The 17,606-nt window shown below is 41.8% G+C and overlaps 1 protein-coding gene across 1 annotated transcript in view; it reads left to right on the top strand.

The window, feature by feature from the left end:
* The first annotated feature begins 5,483 nt into the window (after positions 1–5,483).
* The window catches only part of LOC115476821 (teneurin-2-like), a 301,411-nt gene continuing 289,288 nt past the window's right edge, over positions 5,484–17,606 (top strand). Inside the window, exon 1 of the mRNA XM_030213397.1 lies at positions 5,484–5,709. Within this exon, the coding sequence (XP_030069257.1) occupies positions 5,484–5,709 (226 nt within the window). The remainder of the gene's footprint in view (positions 5,710–17,606) is intronic.

Here is a 17,606-nt window from a genome sequence, read left to right as displayed (position 1 = left end):
CTTCTGACCAGTACTGGAGCATGCACATGAGTAGCATACTCCCAGGAATTTTCTGCTGGTCCATACCCTTTCCAGGAAATGAGATGCTGAAGGTGCCCCCTGAGGTGCCGAGCATCAAGGATAGTGTAGAGTGGGCAGTAACTTAAGCTGACAGCAGACTGGGTTAACTTGTCTCAGGATGGGGTAAGAACCCACAAATCGTGGCACAAATCAAGAGGAAGGAGTCTTCATTCAAAGCTTACGAGTAGACAACCACACCAAATCACCCGGCTGGAATTGGGGCTCCAATCTCCGATGCTTGTCCGCTTGATGCTTCATGCGAGCAGAGGTGCTTGAAGTATCTTCTGGATGGAAGACCAAATGGACTGGAGGGAGGTTACCGCTTTGGCAGCCACTGGAACATCTGAGTTAGTTTTTAATAGAAAGGGTATGCGAGGATGTCTTCCATACACTATGTAGAACGGAGAAGCCCCTGTAGCCGAGCTCACTCTATAGTTAAGGGCAAACTCTGCCCAAGGAACCAACTGACTCCAATCATCATGTTGATCAGTAACATACATTCTGAGGAACTGTTTCAAGCATTGATTGATGCGTTCTGTTTGACCATTGGACTGAGGGTGATATCCTGAGGAGAAATTTAGCTTCACCCCAAGGTCCTGATTCAAGCCTCACCAAAACTTAGACACAAATTGCACTCCACTGTCAGACGTGATTGATTCTGGTAGACAGTGGAGACAAAAAATAGACACGATGAAATGTTGAGCAAGTTTCACAGCTGAAGGAAGGCTTGACATGGGTACAAAGTGTGTCATTTTAGAAAAACGGTCTACCACAACCCAAATAGCAGTGTGTCCTTCAGATGTAGGGAGATCGGTAATGAAGTTCATGGCTATATGGGTCCATGGTTTCTCAGGCACTGGTAATGGCATGAGGAGACCCTGGGGTCTTTGATGGTTGGCCTTATGCTGAGCACACGCCGGACAAGCGGTGACAAATTCTTGCACATCACGGTCAAGTGTAGGCCACCAATACTTCTGTGAAATGAACCGCTTAGTTCCCAGGATACCAGGATGTCCAGTAATTTGAGAGGCATGACCCCGGCAAAGTATTCTTTCTCTCAATCAAGGTGGTACAAAAGTCATACCTGTGGGTACCGTAAGCATCATAACTGGGACAATGGCAGCAGATTCAATCACATGTTGCAGGGGCTCATCTTCTAGGTCAGGCTCCAAGGATCTAGAGAAAGCATCTGCCTTGGTATTCTTTTCCACTGGACGGTAGGTCAATGTGAAGTGGAAGTGAGAGAACAATAATGCCCAACGGGCCTGTCGGGGATTCACAAAGATACACAAAGTTCTTGTGGTCAGTAAATATGGTGAAAGGTTCCTGGGCCCCTTCCAAAAGGTGCCGCCACTCCTCTAAGGCCAGTTTAATGGCCAAGAGTTCCTGGTTACTTATGGCATAATTCTTCACGACTAGGGTGTATTTCTTGGAGAAAAAGGCACAGGGGAGAAATTTCCCTATAGAATGTACCTGTGACAAAATTGCCCCTGTGCCGACCGACGAAGCATCCACTTCCACAAAACATTTCCTGGTCGGATTAGGGTGTCGTAACACTGGTGCCACGACAAAAGCCCGTTTAAGATTCTCAAATGCTTCATAAGCTTCTGATGACCAATTATGGGCATCAGCATTCTTTTTGGTCACAGCAGTATGGGGAGCAGTCAGTGCTGAATAATTTTGGATGAACTGCCTATGATAATTTGCAAACCCCAGGAAACGCTGCAGTGCCCTACGCCTAGTGGGCTGTTGCCACTGCAAAATTGCAGTCAATTTACTGGGATCCATCCGTAGTCCTTGGTTCAAAATAATGTATCCAAGGAAAGGCAGTTCAGACCAATGAAACTCACATTTTCTAGTTTCACGTACTATTGGTCCTCTCTTAAGTGTCACAATACAGTCTTCACATGATCATAGTGATCCTCCGCTGATCTAGAAAATATTAGGATATCGTCTAGATAAACCATTACGAATTTATATAGGAGGTCTCTGAAAATGTTGTTCATGAAGGACTGGAAGATCGCTGGGGCATTAGCCAGGCCAAAGGGCATCACCAGGTACTCATAGTGCCCGTTACGGGTATTAAACGCGGTCTTCCATTCATCACCTTCTCGGATCTGAACGAGGTTATAGGCCCCTCTGAAATCCAATCCGGAGAATATTTGGGCTCCTTGAAGACGGTCAAACATCTCAGAAATAAGGGATAAAGGATATTTGTCCTTCCGCGTAATAGCATTGAGGCCCCTATAGTCAATACATGGGCGCAACCCACAATCTTTTTTCTCCACAAAGAAAAAACCTGCACCCGCTGGCGATTTGGAGGGATGAATGAACCCTCAAAGAAGGTTGTCCTGGATATACTGGGTTATAGGTTCAGTTTCAAGATGAGACAGAGGATACACTCGGCCACGAGGGGCTTCAGCTCCCGATATTAATTCAATGGCACAATCATAGGGGTGATGAGGAGGTAATGCCTCCGCTCATCGTTTGGAAAAAAAAACATCTTTAAAGGACTTATACAAGGCTGGTAACATCAAAATCGCTTGAACCAAAGGAAATAATGCTGGTACTGGGGAGACCTTGTCCAAGCAGGTTCCCAAGCCGACAACTGACCCTGGTCCCAGTAAATGTAGGGGTTATGCAGACGAAGCCATGGTAATCCTAGAATGATGGAATCACTGGCAGATGGAAGCACATAAAAGGAGATAATTTCCTTATGTAGAACTCCAACTTGTATCATCATAGGCACGGTTCTGGCGCGTAAAACGCCTTGAACTAGACCCAATGCTGCTGACATGGAGATGGGGTGTGGCAGATCTTCAGTAGGAATTTGATGACTCCGTATAAGGGCTTCGCTGATGAAGTTGCCCCCAGCCCCAGAATCGACTAGAGCTTCTAGACAGGGAGCACCCTTAACAGACAACAAAACTGGAACCAAAACTTGCGTCCAGGGAGCGAGAGACTTCCGCCTAGATCCTGTCTCGCTGGCTGGGATCAGGGCTGCTGGTTTCCAGATTTCCTCCTTTTCGGGCAACCACGGAAAAAATGTCCCTTTATTCCACAATATAGGCATAGCCCCTCGGAGCGTCTTCGTTGCTTCTCCTGGGCCGAAGTAAACACTCACTCAACCTGCATAAGTTCGTGCCCCATCTCGCAAAACGTGAGATTGGGATGAAGGGGCCTTATATGAAACCTTGGAGTCAACCCATCCAAACCGCTGACTGGCGAGATGCTCACAGGCATGCTCTCTGAAACGGATGTCCACCTGGGTGCAGAGATGAATGAGGTCATTCAAGTTGGAGGGTAGCTCCCGACCCGCGAGTTCATCCTTGATGGTGGGAGAGACCCCATGCCAGAATACCACAGTAAGGCTCTGATTCTCCCATCCCAGTTCTGCTGCCAGGGTTTGGAATTGAATGGCATACTCGCCCAGGGAAAGTCAGCCCTGACTTAGATTCAGAAGTTGGGTTGCCACCGAGGAAGCCTTCCTGGGTTCTTCAAAAATAAGACAAAATTGTTTCAGGAACTCAGTCAAACTATCCAATACGGGGTCTCTCTTCTCCCATAAAGGAGAGGCCCAGGCTAGGGTGGATCGCGAGAGCAGGGAGATAATATACGCACAAATATTTAGAATAGTTTCATTTTTGTTTGTATATGCACCCTTAAGCATGTAAATGCTAGTATGGTGTCTAAGCACTATTCTGCAAATCCTCACTTAACTTATGTTGTAGGCAACTCTATAACAGGTCACCATGGGCGGTGACCCTATTTTTTTAAGACCTCTTACACACGAGTGTTGTTATACAATACTAGCATAAACCAGCATTGGCTTGTCTAAATGTACACATGCACCTTTATGCCAGGTCTATGCCTGGTGTAAATGGGCATGCCTAAATGTGGCATTTATGTGTGTAACTTAGTTCTGTGAGCTTACCATGCACATGTCAGCCATGTCTATTTGACATGCCCATGCCCCTCCTTTGTGAACGCTTCTTTGCAATTTGCTAAGCCATTTTAGTACATAATTATAGAATAACATTTAGGTGTGCTACTGCCATTTATTTGGCCTGTTATAGAAAATGGGGGTTATATTTATGTACAGTGGGTATAGACGGGATGTCGGCAAGGCTTCCACTGACACGCGTAACTAAGCATACTAAAGGTTAGCACATCTCTGTGGCACTTAGGTGTGTGCACTTACACCAGGTCTATGGCTGCTATAAATGTGAGCACCTAAATGTTAGGTATGTTGCTAGCCACTTACAGTAGTATTCTAGAAAGGAAAGTAGATACCTCCCGCCGTGCACCCTCTGGACACCTAATTGGAGGTGCCCAGTTATAGAATTGCCCCTTTGTGGCAGCCACCAAAGGTCAGATATCCAAAAAACAATTTAAACAGCCAGGAGAGGCTCCTGGGCTTTTAAATCACTTGTCTTCGGCTAGCTTGATATTTTCAGTGGTACTTAACCAGATAGTGCCACTAAAAATGCCTAGTTATCACCCAAACTGAAACCAACTATTTTGATGATATTCCAGAGGCAGAATCAGCACTTAGCCAGTTAACTGCAGATTTTCAGCACTTAACTGTCTAAGATAACCGCATAAATAGGACCACATAAAATGCAGTCCTATCTTTATGCGGTTCTTCATAGTTGGTAAAGTGTCAAATACTGCACTCAACCAGCTATGGTTTCTGTGACTTGGTATACCTGGAAATTCAATGCCAGATCCTGGTCATAGCACAGCATTGAATTTCTGGGAATAATGCCAGTGGCGATCACCATCAGCTGAATATTGGGCTGAATGCTTTCAATTTTTATGATTTGGAGAAAATGTTTTATTCTATGAAAAACAAAACATCATCAAAAAGGGTTCTTTTCTATTACTACTAATCATTTCTATAGCGCTACTAGACGTACACAGCACTGTACACTTTATATGCAGGTACTTTCTCTGTCCCTAGAGGGCTCGCAATCTAAGTTTTTGTACCTGGGGCAATGGAAGGTTGTCACTTGCCCAAGGTCTCAAGGAGCTGCTGTGGAAATTGAATCCAGGTTGCCAGGATCAAAGCTTGCTGCACTAACCATTAGGCCACGCCTCATTTCTAGTGTTCTCTATATCAAAGTAATAAATGTTAATGAGCAACTACTCACTCGGAGTTTTAATTTACAACATGTAAACAATAAAAGGTGAATTGCTTTTCCCCCAAATGTTATTATTTAGATGAAGTGACTGTATCATCGCCCATATCGTATCATGTGATTCTCCACTGATGCTTAGAAGCAAGGATGAAAAAATGTAAATATATGTATTCTAATATATAGTGGGTTTCTCCCTAGGTTTTTAGGTGGGAGAAGGTCCTGCTACAAGATCATTACCTGATTTTTTTTGTGAGTCTTCCCATCACCTTGGGAGTTGAAATAATGGATATAAAAGACCGAAGACACCGTTCTTTAACTAAGGGCCGTTGTGGGAAGGAATGCCGCTACACAAGTTCATCACTGGATAGTGAGGACCTCAGAGTGCCCACTCAGAAATCCTACAGCTCAAGTGAGACACTGAAAGCATATGACCATGATGCAAGGATGCACTATGGAAATCGTGTTTCTGACCTAGTTCACAGAGAGTCAGAAGAATTTCCAAGACAAGGTATGATTTCATTAAATCACGAGCTCTTCATCACCTGAAAACGGGAAGGGCACTTTTCATAAGCTCTTAAACTGCATAAATGCTGGTTTACCCCATTAAGGGCCTCTTTTATCAAGCCATGCTATCTGCTGCTGGTGCGGTAATGCCAACAAAGCTCATTCACTTTGAATGGGCTCTGTCAGCATTGTCACTTGGGAACCACTAGTGCAGCTTGATAAAAAGAGGCCCTATTTGGCAATTTGAAAATTTCTCTTGCCCTATCACGGGTGAAACTATGCACATTCTATCAACTACAGAAGAGGTGTTAGATAGAAGCAGGCAGCAACACATGTAAGTTTGTTTTTCAAAAATTTCATACATTGTTTTCCTTATAAATAAAATACCTGCAGAAAAACAGAGGTGCAAAGCTCTGTGAGTACTTTTCCTGAAGCAATTTTGAAAGGAAAAGTAATTTTTTAAGCATTCCCTTTAAAAATTGTTGGAAAGCCACAGGTAAAGTACCCTTAGACTCTTTGTCAATGCAGAAGATTTTTGAAAATTGCCACCAAAATATTAACTTAGAATACAGAGAAGATTTTCATACTGATATTTTTTTCATAGGTCCTTGGTCACAGGTAGATACTATTAACTTCACATCAGATTGAAAATTAATAATTCTATTCTTCCCTTGTACTAACACAGTTGTGGTAGTACAGTCTAGTAAAATCTTTTACATAATCATCTCCTTCGTTATACCTGCACATCACGACACTTTCATAAGTGTTGCTACACTGGGACAGACCAAAGGTCAATCAAGCTCAGCATCCTGTTTCCAACAGTGGCCAATCCAGGTCACAAAAAAAGTTCAATACATTTTATGCTGCTTATCCCAGAAATAAGCAGTGGATTTTCCCCAAGTAATTTTAATAATGGTGTATGGACTTTTCCTTTAGGAAGCCGTCCAAACCTTTTTTAAACCCTGCTAAGTTAACCACTATTCTTATTCAGCTTCTCCGACTCTTCAGTTTGAATACCATTTCTGGCACCGATATCTTTGCCAAATCTTCCTCGGTGAAGACCGAAGCAAAGAATTCATTTACTCTCTCCGTTATGGCTTTATCTTCCATGATTGCTCCTTTACCCTTCGGTCATCTAGCGGTCCAACCGATTCTTTTGCTGGCTTCTTGCTTTTAATATACCTAAACAAATTTTACTATGTGTTTTTGCCTCCAACGCAATCTTTTTTTCGAAGTCCCTCTTAGCCTTCCTTATCAGCACTTTGCATTTGACTTGACATTCCTTATGCTGTTTCTTATTATTTTCAGTCAGTTCCTTCTTCCAATTTCAGAAGGATTTTCTTTTAGCTCTAATAGCTTCCTTCACCTCACTTTTTAACCATGCTGGCTGTTGTTTGGTCTTCCTCCCTCCTTTTTTAATACACGGAATATATTTGTCCTGGGCTTCCAGTATGGTATTTTTGAACAGCATCCACACCTGATGTAAATTTTTGACCCTCGCAGCTGCTCCTCTAAGTTTTTTTTTCACCGTTCCCATTTTATCATATTCTCCTTTTTGAAAGTTAAATGCTAATGTATTGAATTTCCCTTTGTGTACTTACTCCAAAGCTAATATCAAATCTGATCATATTATGATCACTGTTATCAAGTGGCCCCATCATCATTACCTCTCGCACCAGATCATATGCTCCACTAAGGACTAGGTCTAGAATTTTTCTTTCTCTTATTGGCTCCTGTACTAGCTGCTCCACAAAGCAGTCTTTGATTTTGTCAATGAATTTTACCTCCCTAGCATGCCCTGATGTTACACTTACCCAGTCAATATTGGGGTAATTTAAATCACCCATTATTATTGTGTTGCCCAGTTTGTTAGCCTCCCTAATTTCCTTTAACATGTCTACATCTGTGTAGCCATCCTGGTCAGGCGGACGGTAGTACACTCCTTTCACTATCCTTTTCCCCTTTACACATGGAATTTCAATCCATAGGGATTCCAAGATGTGTTTTGTTTCCTGAATAAATTTCAATCTATTTGATTCAAGGCCTTCCTTAACATACAATGCTACCCCTCCACCGATTCGATCCACCCTATCACTACAATATAATTTGTACCCTGGTATGAAAGTGTCCCACTGGATATCCTTCTTCCACCAGTTCTCATAGATTCCTGTTATATCTAATTTTTCATTTAGTACAATATATTCTAACTCTCCAATCTTATTTGTTAGGCTTCTGGTATTTGCATATAGACATTTCAAACTATGTTTGTTGTTCCTATTTACATCAAGCTCAGTACTTGACAGTATTAATTTACAATCTTTTGTATGATTTTTATTTAAGGACACCTGGAGGGGCATAATCGAACAGAAACGCCTATCTCCATGGGCGTTTATCTCCGAGAACGGGTCCGTGAAGGGGCGGACCCAAGCGTATTTTTGAAACAATTAGACGTCCATGTTTTATTCGCCAAGTTGTGAGCTGGGCGTTTTTGCTTTTCAGCGATAATGGACAATGAAATCGCCCAGCTCAAAAACGAATAAATCCAAGGCATTTGTTCGTGGGAGGGGCCAGGAGTCGTAGTGCACTGGTCCCCCTAACATGCCAGGACACCAACCAGGCACCCTAGGGGGCACTTTTACAAAAACAGAACAAAAGGTAAAAGAGCTCCCAGGTGCATAGCACCCTTCCCTTGTGTGTAGAGCCCCCCAAATCCCCCTCAAAACCCAATGCCCACAAGTCTACACCATTACTATAGCCCTAAGGAGTGAAAGGGGGCACCTACATGTGGGTACAGTGGGTTCGGGGGGGGTTGGACGACTAAGCATTAAGCAGCACAATTGTAACAGGTAGGGGGGGGATGGGCCTGGGTCCACCTGCCTGAAGTCCACTGCACCCCATAACAACTGCTCCAGGGACCTGCATACTGCTGCCAGGGAGGTGGGTATGACATTTGAGGGTCAAAATAAAAAGTTGTGAAACATCATTTTTTGTGGTGGGAGGGGGTTTATGACCACTGGGGGAGTCAGGGGAGGTCATCCCCGATTCCCTCCAGTGGTCATCTGGTCATTTAGGGCACTTTTTGGGGCCTTATTCGTGAAAAAACAGGGGCCAGGAAAAGTGCCCTAAATTCTAGCTAAAAACGCATACTTTTGTCCCATTATCTGTGAAATGCGCCCATCTCTGTTCGGCAGATAACCACGCCCCAGTTCCGCCTTCGCCACACCTCTGACACGCCCCCATCAACTTTGTCCGCATCCGCGACGGAGTGCAGTTGAAAACGTCCAAAATCGGCTTTCGATTATACCGCTTTAATCGTTTTTGTGAGATAAACGCCCATCTCCCGATTTAGGTCGGAACTTGGGCGTTTTTCTCGTTCGATTATAAGCTGGCTGATCTACTATGGTTTCTTTTGCAACCTCACTATTGGGATACCCTATCTTCCCTGTTTTTGTGATATCTTTGAAAGACACCTTATGCTGAACCATGTGCTTTTGAGCGACTGTTGGCCCTCCCCCAGTTTCTAGTTTAAAAACTGCTCTATCTCCTTTTTAAATAATGATGCCAGCAGCCTGGTCCCACCCTGGTTAAAGTGGAGCCCATCCTTTCGGAATAGGCTCCCCCTTCCCCAGAATATTGCCCAGTTCCTAACAAATCTAAAACCCTCCTCCCTGCATCATCTTCTCATCCACGCATTGAGACTCCAGAGTTGTACCTGTCTCTTGGGCCTTGTACGTGGAACTGGTAGCACTTCCAAAAATGCTACCCTAGAGGATCTGGATTTGAGCTTTCTACCTAAGAGCTTAAATTTGGCTTCCAGAACCTCCCTCCCACATTTTCCTATGTCACTGGTACCAACATGTACCAAGACAGCTGGCTCCTCCCCAGCACTATCTAAAATCCTATCTAGGTGATGCGTGAGGTCTGCCACCTTCGCACCAGGCAGGCAAGTGACCAGGTGATCCTCACGTCCACCAGCCACCCAGCTATCTGAATGCTTAATAATGGAATCACCAACTACAACAGCTGTCCTAACCCTCCCACCTGGGCAGAAGATCCTAGAGACACATCCTCAGTGAAAGAGGATATTGCATCCCCTGTTGTGCTGGTCTTGGCTACAGGATTACTTCCAGCTGCACCAGGGTGATGCTCTCCTCTTAGAAGGCCTCTCTCCTCCAACACAGCACATGGGCTGCAAGATTGGAGGTGGGACCTCTCTACCTCATCCCTGTAGGCCTCATCTATGTATCTCTCTGTCTCCCTCAGCTCCTCCGCTACTCTAGCCTCAAGAGAACAGACTCATTCTCTGAGAACTAGGAGCTCTTTGCATCGAGCATACACATATGATATTTCACCAAATGGTAGATAATCATACATGTGACACTCAATGCAAAAGACTGGATAGCACCCCTCTCACCATTGAACTAATGTCTGCATCTCAGTATTATAGAGTTGTTTAATTAAAACTTCTGAAAGTGCTACGGATATCAGAGGAATATAATGATCCTTTTGACTAGTGTTATTTGTAATTTATTTAGGGTTTGCTTCTTGGAAACGAATTAAATGTAATTAAAACTCTAATGAAAATTGAAAATTCCCCTCTTGTTGTCTTAATTAGAATAATTGACTATAATAAGAGTCCAGGCAGGTCCCCCCTAAGGTCGTATGTCTCTCAGTAAGCTACACTGTCAAGCTCCTTCAAGATGGAGCTTAGTGAATTCCCCTCCCTTTTTTTTTTTGTTTTTGGGTGTGTTCAGGTATGTTTGTTTGTGTGGAAAGTAGGGAAGGGTGGGAGAAGACTGGGATAAGTATGTGGTTTTGGAGTTCTGTTTTAACATTTCACTATTGTTTATCTCGGACTTATCTCCTTCCGCTTTTCTTGTTGGGACATAGTGGTTTGCAGGTGGTTTGGGTAGGGGGAAAATGAGATATTTTATAGAACAAGAAAATTTGGTGGCTCATTTTGCATTTATTAATTGTTTCTAACTCCTTTTCCGTTGCATTTGTATGGTTCGACAGTTTGTTTGAGTTACTCATATCTTGTTTAACTGTAAGTCACCAATAAAAAAGTTTATTACCTAGAATAATTGACTATAAAATGAAGAGGCAAGCTAGGGGTGGGTGGGAGTTGTGGAGGGTGGGTGGGAATGAGGACTGAACTGGGCCCTTCTGTGCCTTCTAGAGACTAATAAAGTTTGATTGCCTTTTTTTATTTAAAATTCTGTATTTATCAATATCCTACAATTCCTCTTTTAAACCGTAATCTTTAAGCTGTGGCAGAAATTTCAAGTTTTAAAACTATGGGGAAAAGGGTATGGAAACTAGCTAATAAAGTTTGCTTGCATTTTTTATTTTAAAATTCTAACTGTGTTTATCAATATCCTACAATTCCTCTTTTAAACCCTAATCTTTAAGTTACCAAACTCAGAATAAAATAATGTCACTTACCCACAGAGATGCCCTCTTCTCTCAGAACTTCTCAGTAAAAAAGTTAAGTGGGACCTTTCCTCTCTATATAGTTTGGATTCTAAGGAGACTATTTCAAACAAACCCATTGAAGCTAGCCTAGTAATCAAATTGCCCTTGGTAATCTTAGCAACTATTCTACTTCCTCACATCTTAATTAACACCTAATTCAGGTCAACTGCAGTGCTACCTCTCCAAAAGGCAAGAACAGAGAATAACTTTCTTTTAGGACAGTTCAAGCCTTGCTACTATCCTTTTTATTCTCTTGGCTGTTAAATTTCTACCTCTAGAGAAATGTTCAGTTTAAAACTATAGGGAAATGGGATTGTACACATGGAAACTAGTTAATAATACTTGCTCCCCTCTCTTTTATTTTTATTTTCTTTCTAAGACTGAACTGGGCCCTTCTGTGCCTTCTAGAGACTATCTGTTAATGCTGTGACAGAAACTTCAAGTTTTAAAATTATAGGGAAAAGGGTATGGAGACCAGCTAATAAAGTTTGCTTGCCTTTTTTTTTAATTTTAGAATTCTGTGTATATCAATATCCTACAATTCCTCTTTTAAATACTAATCTTTAAGCTGTGGCAGGAACTTCAAGTTTTAAAATTATGGGGAAAGGGTATGGAGACTAGCTAATAAAGTTTGCTTGCCTTTTTTTTTATTTTAAAATTCTGTGTTTATCAGTATCCTACAATTCCTCTTTTAAATCCTAATCTTTAACTTGCCAAGCTCAGAATAAAATAATGTCACTTATCCAAAGAGATGTCCTTTTCTCTCAGAACTTCTCAGAAAGTTCCTGTCTTTAAGGAATTATTGTCAAAAGCAAATCATAATGTAATATACTACTACTACTACTTATAATTTCTAAAGCACTACTAGACGTATGCAGCGCTGTACACTTGAACAGGAAGAGACAGTCCCTGCTCGACAGAGCTTACAATCTAATTAGGACAAACAGGACAGACAAGAGATAAGGGAATAATAAAGTCAGGATAATAAAATAAGGGGTTTGAACAAGTGAACAAGAGTTGGGAGTTAAAAGCAGCATCAAAAAGGTGGGCTTTTAGCTTAGATTTGAAGACGGCCAGAGATGGAGCTTGACGGACCGGCTCAGGATGTCTATTCCAGGCATAAGGTGCAGCAAGATAAAAGGAACGGAGTCTGGAGTTAGCAGTGGAGGAGAAGGGTGCAGATAAGAGAGATTTACCCAGTGAACGGAGTTCCTGGGGAGGAATGTAGGGAGAGATGAGAGTGGAGAGGTACTGAGGAGCTGCAGAGTGAATGCACTTATAGGTCAATAAGAGGAGTTTGTACTGTATGCGGAAACGGATATGAAGCCAGTGAAGTGACATGAGGAGAGGGCTAATATGAGCATAACGACACTGGTGGAATATTAGTCATGCAGCAGTATTTGGAACAGATTGAAGAGGAGAGAGATAGCTAAGTGGGAGACCTGTGAGAAGCAAGTTGCAATAGTCTAAGCGAGAGGTGATAAGAGCATGGATGAGGGTTCTGGTAGTGTGTTCAGAAAGGAAAGGGCGAATTTTGCTGATATTATAGAGAAAGAAACGACAGGTTTTAGCAGTCTGTTGAATATGTGCAGAGAAGGAGAGGGAGGAGTGGAAGATGACCTCAAGGTTGCGAGCTGATGAGACAGGAAGGATGAGAGTGTTATCCACAGAAATAGAGAATGGGGGAGGAGGAGAGGTTGGTTCAGGGGGAAAGATGAGAAGCTCAGTCTTGGTCATGTTTAGTTTCAGATGGTGCTAAGACATCCAGGCAGCAATGTCAGATAGGCAGGCTGATACTTTGCCTGGATTTCTGCTGAGATTTCTGGTGTGGAGAGGTAGATCTGGGAGTCATCAGCGTAAAGATGATACTGAAAACCATGGGATGAGATCAGAGTACCAAGGGAAGAAGTATAGATGGCGAAATGAAGAGGTCCCAAGACAGATCCCTGAGGTACACCAACTGACAGTGGGATAGAAGTAGAAGAGGATCCACTAGAGTATACGCTAAAGGTATGCTGGAAGTGATAAGAAGAAAACCAGGAAAGAACAGAGCCCTGAAATCCAAGTGAGGACAGCGTATCAAGGAGTAGGCTGTGATCAACAGTGTCAAAAGCAGCAGATAGATCGAGAAGGATGAGTATAGACTAGAGACCTTTGGATCTGGCTAGGAACAGATCATTGGAGACTTTAGCAAGCGCTGTTTCAGTTGAATGAAGGGGCGAAAGCCAGATTGAAGTGGATATAGAATAGCTTGAGATGAAAGAAAGTCAAGGCAACGGCGATGAACAGCACGTTCAAGGATCTTGGATAGGAAAGGGAGGAGGAAGATGGGGAGATAGTTGGAAGGACAGGTAGGATACAATTCAAGTTTTTTAAGGAGTGGTGTGACTACGGCATGTTTGAAGGCATCAGGAACAGTCGCAGTGGACAGTGAAAAATTGAGGATAATACAGATAAAAGGGATGACAGTAGGAGAGATAGTGTTAAGTAGATGGGTGGGAATAGGATCAGAGGAACAGGTAGTTGGTTTCGAGAAAGAAATAAGATGTGTAGTTTCCTCTTCAGTGATTTCGGAAAAGGAAGAAAAGGAGGCAGGGGTTGGAGGGTTGAAAGAATGGACTAAGGGAAGGAGAGGTGGAGGTGACCTGGTTGAGAATTCAAGTTTAATCTTGTGAACCTTATCATGAAAGAACTCAGCCATAGTCTGGGGGGAAAGTGAAGGCACTTTGAGGTGAGAGTTCAGTGTGGCAAAGAGACATCAATGTAACTTGTGTTTGTATATGCATTTAACCATGGGTATTTACACTTTTGCCTTCATTGGTAGCCAAAGAAGCTTATTTTTGTGCTTAGTTGTTAACCGTCATCATATTTATATTTATTTGTAACTTTTATAACAAGCTACCGCACAATAACAAGTACTAAAAGATAAAACACTGCTTTAAAACACAGAGATAAATAGCTTCTTAAAACTAATGAGTTAGATACTGGGAGGTACAAGTTTAAAATCTTTGGGAGGGGGAAAATATTCAGCTGTTGTCAGCAATCTTTTCACTGCCATCGACTTTATGCCTGGGTATTCAGTGCTGGGTCCTCTCCGGGGCACTGACATTGAAGATCTGGGTATGTGTGAACGGCTAACACTTAGGGCCTGATTCTATATATGGCCCCTAAATTTAACATGTGCTAGGCAATTACACTTAGGTGTAGTTAATACAACTGAATCTATGTGCGTCCATTTACGCCAATGTAAAGCTAGTGTAAATCCCTGCATGTAGATTTATGCGCACTGGCCCATATTTTATAACAACGCATGTAGATTTTGGAATGCCCACGAAATGCCCATTTCCACGCCCCCTAACCTCACCCCTTGCCTGTGCACATTAGAATTTAAGCGCAGTACATTACAGAATACGTTTAGCAATATACGTACGTAAATTCAAATTATTGCCAATTAGTGCTTGTTATTGCTTGTTAAGAGCTGTTAACGCTTAACAGCTTGTTAAAACAATTAATCTATGCATGCAGTTGTAAAATATGCCTAGATTTATATGCAGAATTGCGCGCAACTCTTGGTGCACTACATAGAATCCGGAGGTTAACAGGTTAAGTGCTGATATTCAGTCTTAACCAGTTAAGTTAGCTGGTTTCAGTACAGGTGGTTAGTGCTGATATTCAGTACCACTATTAGAGGGGAGGTTGGGAGGGAAGGAGGGAGAGGGGTTGTAAGAGAGGACTGCTTCTGGGGGTGTTTGGGAGGGAGGGAAAAGGATCAGAAGGAGGGCTGTTTCCAAGTACATTGGGAGGAAGGGGGATCAATAAAACAATATCACTTTATTTTCTGTAGTTTCTTTTATTTTTCTTTAGCAACCTTTAAAATGAACTAACATGACCACATTACTTCATTCTAAATTAAATTTAAAATTCTTTTTTCTACCTTTGTTGTCTGGCCATTTAATTTTTTTAATTGTTACTGTTTTCCTGTCTTCTCTCAATTCTCTTTCCAAAGGTATCCTGTCCATTTGACATTTTTTTCTCTCCTGTGTTCTTCAACTCCTCCAATACATCCAGCAGCCAGCTCCAACACTGATCTGTTCCTTTCTGCTTCCCTTCATTTTTTTGTCTTCCTCTTTAACCATCCAGATTTCATTCATTTTATTATCTAATCTTCAGTCTCCTACATTTTGTGGCCTTACCTAGCTCCCTTACCATATCTCTAACTGGTCAACCTGCACCAGGAGGTACATTTGAAAATAAGGCCACCAGTAAGTAGTGGCTCAACTTTGGACTCTCAATTCCTCTTCCTCTCATGTGTCAGTACCACTCTCCTCCAGTAAAAAAGGAAAACCAGTAAAGTCTAGGTGGCACAAAGACCATTCATTTTACTGACAGCAGGTTGTTGGGCTCTGTTTACTAAATCACAAAAAACGTTCTTCCTTTAAAATATTTAATTTCTTTTATTACAATACATATATCACATAAAACCACTTATGCTGTGTAAGTTCCGGAACTTGCCCAGTCACACCCTTCACTTCACCACCCATTCACATAAACCTTGTGTGGGCACATTTCTATATATCCATAATCTATGTACATGCTCCCCAATTGTTGTTTCCTCAATTTCAAATCTTCCACTTGTGTCTTAGATATCGTCCTTAAAGGTTCAAATTATAGTCCTTTTAAATCATAAAAATCTTCTAAATCACATCAAGCAGGAGCACAGTGTTCACAACAAAGTCTCTCCAGCACTCTTCTTGGAGTAGTGTTAGTTCAGCAGAGTGAATCAGTGCAGTGTGTCAAGGGCTTCCTTGACACACTGCACTGATTCACTCTGCTGAACTAACACTACTCCAAGAAGAGTGCTGGAGAGACTTTGTTGTGAACACTGTGCTCCTGCTTGATGTGATTTAGAAGATTTTTATGATTTAAAAGGACTATAATTTGAACCTTTAAGGACGATATCTAAGACACAAGTGGAAGATTTGAAATTGAGGAAACAACAATTGGGGAGCATGTACATAGATTATGGATATATAGAAATGTGCCCACACAAGGTTTATGTGAATGGGTGGTGAAGTGAAGGGTGTGACTGGGCAAGTTCCGGAACTTACACAGCATAAGTGGTTTTATGTGATATATGTATTGTAATAAAAGAAATTAAATATTTTAAAGGAAGAACGTTTTTTGTGATATAGTTTTGGGATCTGTTCTTCTAGTTTAAATATTTATCCCCAGTAATATATATACTCTGTTTACTAAGCCATGCTGTAGGCACACTGACTTTTTAGCATGTGTGAAAAATTAGCACGTGCAAATGCTGGAGACACCAATTATATTTCTATTGGTATCTCTATCGTTAGTGTGCATTCATTTTAATCATGCGCGCTAAAAGGTTAGCATGTCTACGGCACGGCTTAGTAAACAAGGCCCCATATGAATATTCATTATGAATATTCTGTAAACCTCTCCTATTTGTCATTCAAGTTCAAAGGTGACCATCTGTTGTTTTGGATATACAACTCTTTTTCTATTTTATTATAGCACAATGTTTTATTTCAGTGGTTCCCAAATCTGGTCCTGGAGGCACCCCAGCCAGTCAGGTTTTTAGGATATCCACAATAAATATTCATGAGAAGGATTTGCATGCCAGTGGAGGCAGTCTTCCACTGTGTGCAAATCGCTCTCACGAATATTCATTATGGATATCCTGGAAACCTGACTGGCTGGGGTGCCTCCAGGACCAGATTTGAGAACCACTGCTCTATTTTATGGATAAATTTGGAATGCAATGAAGATGTGTGTTGAAGGATTTTAAATGCACTGAAAGGTAATTGCAAAAGTGTATAATAAAAATCTAACAATCTGAGGACATGTCAGGGTATTGTATATCTTAGGCATTGTATAAAGAGAATGAAGACATATATTCTTCTTTTGTCATTATACTATTCAGGTTGATAGGATCATTCACAAAAACGGAGGGAGCCATGATTAGAACTAATGCTTTATGCACCAATAAACTGTTATCCTTTGCTCAGATTTCAAAGCTGATTCATATTTATTAAGAAATATGTAATGTGATAAAATATCTCATTTAGCTTTCTAAACTAGTGCTAGAAAATATTTTTCTATGTTGGGAAGCAGCAGACAGCTACAGTTATATTTTATTTATATACTTTTTACGACTTCTGGCTCTGTCTGCGTTGGGACTACTTTCTTGCCCCTAACTAGGCATTTTTCCTCTTTTATCTCTCTTCCCTCTTCACTTGTCCTCTGCCAGTGGCCATGAACCAGAGGTCTTTCCAGAACTCTGTAATCAGGGACCTCAAATCCAGTCACTAAGGGGTAATTTCGAAATGCAGTTTAACAGGTAAAACAATGAGTACAGTGCACTCCATTTAAGTGCACGTCGGATAAGCGCATGCTCTGTTT

The sequence above is a fragment of the Microcaecilia unicolor genome, chromosome 8 (genome assembly GCF_901765095.1).
Source record: "Microcaecilia unicolor chromosome 8, aMicUni1.1, whole genome shotgun sequence".
Classification (NCBI taxonomy): Eukaryota; Metazoa; Chordata; class Amphibia; order Gymnophiona; family Siphonopidae; genus Microcaecilia; species Microcaecilia unicolor.
This window is presented reverse-complemented; position numbering and strand designations above follow the sequence as displayed.